The 7,237-nt window shown below is 44.8% G+C and overlaps 1 protein-coding gene across 1 annotated transcript; it reads left to right on the plus strand.

The window, feature by feature from the left end:
- The first annotated feature begins 912 nt into the window (after positions 1 to 912).
- pygo2 (pygopus homolog 2 (Drosophila)) lies at positions 913 to 5,233 on the plus strand. The gene is made up of 4 exons (XM_069682130.1): positions 913 to 1,083; positions 1,838 to 1,901; positions 2,518 to 2,570; positions 2,712 to 5,233. The coding sequence occupies exons 2-4, from the start codon at positions 1,850 to 1,852 to the stop codon at positions 4,368 to 4,370; spliced, it is 1,764 nt and encodes a 587-aa protein (XP_069538231.1). The 5' UTR covers positions 913 to 1,083; positions 1,838 to 1,849; the 3' UTR covers positions 4,371 to 5,233.
- Positions 5,234 to 7,237: the final 2,004 nt, after the last annotated feature.

Here is a 7,237-nt window from a genome sequence, read left to right on the forward strand (position 1 = left end):
TCTTCTTCTGCTCACTTTTAAAGTTTATTCCCTTTGAATGAATAGATGTCTTCGGAGTGGGAAGACTCGAAAGAAGGCAAAGTTCTTCTTGCTTCTGATTTGTGGTCCCATTCCCAGAGTGGCTTATCTGGTCTTTCACAGCCTGCTCCTGTTGCGATGAGGCTCCTGACTGCGCCTGGAGTAAAGAAGAGGGGAGGGGGATCTGAAGTTAACAGGGGGAGGCAGGACCGGGTGGGCGGTGATAAGCTTTTAATTGTAGACACCCCGGTAGAATTGTTATTTTGGGAGTTTAATATGGCATGACTTTATGGCCAGGTAACCCACAAAGAATTGTGACATATTTATTACACACAAGTCTAAATGCTATTGAGAAAAAAAACAAACAGTAACCAGACTGGTATTTCAATTATTTTTGATTCGGAGGCATGGGCAATAGGCTACCAATGACATCTGCACACAGTAGGCTCTCTCCATTCATGGGAAAGTTTACTCAGATAACGACTTAAATTGAAGATGACAGTTTTATTAATATTTTGATGTTGGACGTTAATTCAATATTAATCATAGTGTCACTTGATAATGTGCTTAATTGGCTGTCTAATTAATGTCCACCCCTTCTTTAATTGCGCAGGCTAGAGTTGGGAAATGGTCCGTTCTGAGCTGTTCCACATATGCCAATGAAAGGTATGACACCATTTCTTTAGATTAAAATACATACAGTGAACGACGCCTTTTCTTGCAGTTGTTTGAGGATGTACACGTATTATTTAATACGTTATAAATTAGTTAATGTGTTGAAATCATTCATTTGAAAAATGATTTTCATATTCACGAGGTATACTTACCGACACCCCCATTTTTGCGACGAGATGGAACCTTCCGTGGTGCGCGATACTCCTGTTTGTCCCTCTTTGTCCGGTGGCGAGAGAAGGCCATGATAATTATGGCAAAATTTGCGTTTTTGAATGAATTATAGTTGAATGGTGGATCAACAAGCATACACCGAGTGAGGACTGGTTTGCTGGCAATGACACACCAGAGAGTTTCAATTTAAAGGACAGCTGCGCAAGCAACGGAGAAAGGGTACAGTTTGCTTCCAAGACAGTCTGCAAGATGGCTAGCTATCTTCAGTGGCATGCTAACGTTAGCTAGCAAGCTAATGTTAGCATAGTAAACAACAGTTTTCAAAACATGGTCGATTTCTTTATCTTACAAATGCTGTGATGAGTGAGATCAAGTGCACATTGTCACAAATGAATGTCGATATATAAATCACAGTTTCGGTTCATGTTACGTTGTTGCGGCTACTGGTTGAAATCTCAACGCTGCTAGCAAGCCACATTGAGTAACGTGGCTAGCTAGTTAGCCAAGGTAGTAACTAGCTTGCGTGAGCTAGCTGGTCGGGTGCCTTGCTACACATCTGTAAGTGATCATTTAGAGAGGGAGGTGGGGTGCTCTGTAACTTGCTTGTACTGGCATTCACGCCAGGTAGCAAGCAACCAGTTTCACTGAGCGTATAGAAACTGGCAACAAGACGAACTTGTGCTGATTAAGCTTAACCAGCTCCGTTTACCTGACGCTTATTTGGCGACCAAATCCCGGCGTGACAGACACCGTGGCGAAAGATTTGCAGCTGGAAGGAGTTTTCAGACCTGGGCCGGCGTTATAATCTAATTAAGTTACTAAAACGTGTTTTTGCTGTGATGATAATCATTTTAACGTTATTGACATGACCTGAAGGCAGATTCCACCTACTCGGCTCAAAGCCTTCAAGACGTCGTCATTTTTAACTTTTTTTTTCTTGCATATGAACGGTGATATGCCACTTCACCAACAGTCATATTAGCTAATGGCAGCCGAATCGGGGAGACTACTGGCGGGACAAGGAAAACGAAGCAAAGGTAGGAATTAATTTCACCCATCTCCCAATCAGATCGGAATCATCCATTACTGCGCTGCAATGGGCTGCACTGGTGCTGTTAGCAAATCCCTCCTCGCCTCCCCCATATGTAAACTTCACGACTGTCTCCGGTGGTGGCTGTTTCTCACAGAGTGGATCTGTGATCGGGGTTCATGTCTATCTTGCTATCAATGTACCTTCAGCTCCGTTTCCTCGTTCTCATGTCTTCGTCTTTTCCTGTCTCCCTCATTGACCTTACCTCTTCTGCCTCTGTTTGCGGCCTCTCTCCCTCTCGCCTGGGTCATTTGGTCTGCCTGGGTCATTTGCGATTCAAGGCTTCATAACCTTGGTGATGATAACGCCTGGATGTTCAGCATCTTGTCCTCATGCCAGTCTATGTCCCATCATTGAATCCATCCCAACTGTTGGACTTGAAAAAGAGGCCCTAGGTCTAAAGCTGCTCCACTCTGTCACTAAGGGGTATTGGCCGATCCAAATGTGATGCTGCACCTGATTGGTGGTGGACTAATAGCATGAAACATGGAGGCCCAATTTTGTGGTGGATAATATTATATTCTCCCCTTTCCACCCCTTCCCTCCATATTTTACCATTTCAGCTTCACAGATGAAGAGCCCGGAGAAGAAGAAGGCGAGGAAATCTAACACTCAGGTAAGCTACTGGAAATCAGTTTGCTTTACGACATTAAAAATGCACTCTGTGTTTGTTAACAAATAAGAACTATAATAAGCAATATAAGGTCAAAGTAATTAAGACAAAAATGTATTTCCATTTTTTTCTTTTTTGTTTTAGGCTGCGGGGTTCTCCCACCTCACTGAGTTTGCACCCCCTCCTACCCCCATGGTGGACCACCTTGTGGCCTCCAACCCCTTTGACGATGACTTCGGACCCCCATCCCGACCTAGTGCGGCAGGTGGACCAGTCAGTGCTCCATTTCTTCCCAGCCCGGGTGCAGGCGGAGGAGGTGGGTATGGCGGTGGAGGCAGAATGGGCGGCGGCATGGGCTTCATGGGAGGCCCAGGAGGACCGGGTGGCGGCCAGCCTGGACGAAGGCCTCCGTTCGGCCCCCCATCCAACGCTGGACCTCACCACCAGTTAGGCTTTGGAGGCATGCCTGGCTTTGGAGGTGGCGGTGGAGGCGGCAGTGGGGGAGGAGGAGGAGGTGGTGGATTCCCCCCTGGAGGACCTTCTCAGTTCAATATGCCACCAAACTTCAGTCCACCCATGCACCCTGGGCCAGGCTTCAACCCCATGTTGTCTCCAGGGGCTATGGGAGGTCCTGGGGGAGGGGGGCCACCTCACCCGCGCTTTGGCATGCCACCACAGCAGCAGCACGGACAGGGTGGGCACCCATTCAACAGCCCACCATTACCTGGTGGTGGAGGCCCAAGAGGGCCCCCACATGGCCCCCTGCCTCCCATGGGAGGAGGCATGGGTCCTGGGATGAACATGATGGGGGGAATGGGTGGCGGCCCAGGAGGCAACATGGTGGGTGGGTTGCCAGGTATGCCCCCTCAAGGGCAGTTCCCTCCCTCGCAGGATGGCCCTTACCCAGGGCCCAGCCCGCCAGGACCCGGAAACGAGGATGGAAAGAACTTTGGTGGAGGAGGAGCCCCACCTGGGCCTCAGCAGCAGCAGCAGCTTAACCTAAATCCCAACGGCCCCCCTCCAAATAATACCACTCCTGGCCCTCCTCCTAACTCTGGCCCACCACAGCCAGGAGGAGGCTTCCCGGGCCACCCTGACGTCCAGCAGCCCAACGCAAACACCCCTGGTCAACCTCCCTCAGCACCACCCCAGCCTAACCCTAACTCTTCTCCAACTGGACCCCTGAATGGATCAGGCCAGCATCAGCATCCTCCACCCAGTCAGCTACAACCCCCCAACAACACAAACACCCCCAACTCGAACAACTCTAACCAGCAGCAGCAGCAACAATCCACTCCGCCTAACTCTGCCCCGGGTTCTACCCCTTACAACCAGCAGAACAACACTCCCGGTGCTGGTGGTCCCATGACAAACGCGGCCCCCAATTCAGGTCAGAACAACATGACCAACAACAACGGCGGCAACACTCCCGGCAGCAACCCCAACCCTCCCTCTAACTCCACCTCCACCCCAAACACCCAGTCTCCCCTACCCCCTGGCCCAGCTGCACCCTCTACTGGGCCTGGTTCTGGCCCTGGGAAACCCGGTGGCCCTGGCATGGTCTTCCCTTGCGGCCTCTGTATGGCGGAGGTGCACGACGATCAGGACGCCATCCTGTGTGAGGCTTCGTGCCAACGCTGGTTCCACCGTGACTGCACAGGCCTGACAGAGCCGGCGTACGGGCTGCTGACTCGAGAGAGCGCCGCCGTTTGGGCCTGTGACTTCTGCATCAAGACCAAGGACATCCAGGCTGTGTTTGTGCGCCAGGGATTAGGGCAGCTGGTGGCAGCTAATGAGAGTTGAGGAGTGGACGACAAGGGAGCAGCGTGGCGGTTTTGACGCATAAGGACTAATAGAGACTCTCTTTGCTCTGATCAAATCGAATGACCTGTGTGTCATGTCAGCTACTTTCCCAACTTTCTCTTTACTAGCCCTTTACTCGTTCACTACACAGAGAAACAAACTCATTGATATTCATGCTTATATAAAGCACTTTGAGTGACTCAAGGCAAATGATTTTTCCTCCCCCCTCCCCTAAAGAATCTTGATGAATGTTAAACTACACAGTCCTTTAGACATCTAGCCTGCCAACCAGCAAAGCACTGACACCAACACACTACCTCACACACTTTGCGACTGACTGGCACGGAGGCTCACGCACTGACTTAACTGTGATTGACTCACTCAGTCACACTCAAATGAATATGATATTTCAAACACACACACACACACACACACACACAAACCCCCATTAGGAGGGACATGTAATGTTGTGATCTTCTCCTACTGTGCATTTATACAATGACTCAAAGTGGCAAGATTTTATGATTTTCACGGCTTTAATCAAAACTGATACTGTATGATAATCCAATCAAAAAAATATTGAAAGAGTGCCTGAAAATCTAAAACTGACTTTGGTTTCATTCATTAGTTGATTCGCTGCTTTATTTGCCATCAAACTTCTCCATCGACCACCGCCCTCCCACCTTATTAGCCTTTAAATGCAAGCAAATGGAAAAGAACAGTGCAGTGTAAAATCATATACATAAAGACAATTAGGGGGAAAAACAACACAAGTTAATTTGCAAAGTCCTGCACACGTTCATACACACCCTGTACTTCTTCTGTCCGTCATTTTGTACTCAGTGCTGATTAATCCAAAGGAGACCCAGATTTCGTTCACACCTTGCGAAAAGAGGACTTTACCACCAAAATAGCTGTAAATATTAAGACAAAACATATGTCTGGAACTCCATCAGTTGTGAACATGCCAGAGAGTTGACCAATGAACAAAATAATAAGTTGAGCTTATGTGTCTTGGTTGTATACAGTATGATGTTTTGGTTTTTATACAGTACATTTGAGTCAACCATTTCTTTTTATCTCTGCAGTACACATGAATTGTGAAATCAGTGCTTTTGGATGGTGTTGGCATAGCAAGTAGTGACATCATGTCATATCAAATGTGCATAGTCCTTTTTTTAAGAAAAAAAAAACAAAACAAAAAAAAGATGGACGGGGAGGGTTGCATGTGAATCAATGCAGTAACTGTCTGATCTGTTTGTTTATATTCTGGCCTCTGCGCTGCAACAGGCCTTGAAGTAGACCAAATAACTTAAGAGCGAAAAAATACCCCTTTTTCACACTTCTGTCATGGTATAAGGTGTCTATAACTATCCTTCCTTCTCTCTGTCCTGATTTTTCTTATTCAATGTCCGGGTTGCCTTTCTTTTCTTGCTCTCTCTGCTGTTTCTGTTTTTTGTTTTTGTACTGGTATTTGTGCTGTGCTCTTGCTCTGCTCTGGCGCCTCCTGGTGGAACCTGGAAGAACCAGTGAGTCTCACACCAGGTGGGGAAAGAAAGGTACTGAACTCTGAAGTAAAGACAGTTTTTTTTGTACTTGTCCATGTCTGTTTTTATTCACATTTTTTCATTTGTTTGCTGATTGTGGTATTAAAATTAGGGTTGGAAAACCCAATGAAAGAGATAACTACGTAATTTATTTTTCATAATACTGAGAGTTACAGCTGCAGCACTTTTTTAAACTGAACTTTTTGTCCTAGATCACTCTGTTGAACCATTATTTACTTGACTTTAGGTCCTTTTCATTTTATTATGAAGTGAATATAAAAAACACAAGAAATCCCGCAACAGTTAATAATATATGCCCTTAAGTTATCATTAATCCTCTTGTCTTGTGGGTCTGTAAATTCTTAATTATGTCCTCGTAATTTCCTACAACACATGATGCAATTTGGCACTAATTATAAGTAAAATAGGGACATTGTTCAGTTTGTACACTTAAAATGAATTCCAATAAAATGCTGAGAAAGCATAAAAGACGTATTTGTCTACAGGCAAACCAACATGGATAATTAGGTTTCCAGTGATTAATGATCATTATTTAATCTGGTTTGAGTGTGACTGCCCTTTCAAGGAAATTCCTCTGGAAAAACATTTTTTTTGCCCTGTCACCAAATTATTTCTTTCCAGAAAACTTGAATGAATTATTTGGAGATTCTCAGGATGTTTAAGACAGCTGTATGAGCGTCACAAAAACACATGAAAGATACCTCCTTTATCCTAACAGTGATACCGTATTTTTTTATTTATTTTATTTAACCTTTATTTAACCAGGTAGTGTTAGTAGTAGTAGTGTAGTGTTAACCAGTGATACCGTATAGGTTACTGTGATTGTCATATTGATGTTAGCATGTCGCAGGGCTCTTGACAAAAAAAGGAACAAATCTTAAAGCTGAGATTGTTTAAAGTTCATGATTTTGAGTAAATGACAACACGTCACTATAACCTATTTTTAAAGGTACAGATATAATTTATTGACCACATAGGCAACAGTGGAGACAAAGAAAGCAAATGGCTAACTGAAATAGCATATTTTTTTAGACACGTCAATATTTTGCGATGCTAACTCAGTAGTAGCCTATTTGAGAAACGAACCTCATTAATTTGAGACGAACTTTTTCTTGTGATACACTAATACATTTTAAAATACAAACTATTTTGAAATACTAAGTCATATCCTTGAGGTACAAACTACAAAATATTTTGAGATACTATGTCAAAAGTTTGAGAAACTAAGTCATTATTTTGAGATACCGACTATTTTGAAATACTAAGTTATATTTCTTGCGTATTAACTCATTAGGTAGT

Source organism: Semicossyphus pulcher, unplaced genomic scaffold, assembly GCF_022749685.1.
Source record: "Semicossyphus pulcher isolate SPU_LCO1_2020_fin unplaced genomic scaffold, fSemPul1.0.p SCAF_5, whole genome shotgun sequence".
Lineage (NCBI taxonomy): Eukaryota > Metazoa > Chordata > Actinopteri > Labriformes > Labridae > Semicossyphus > Semicossyphus pulcher.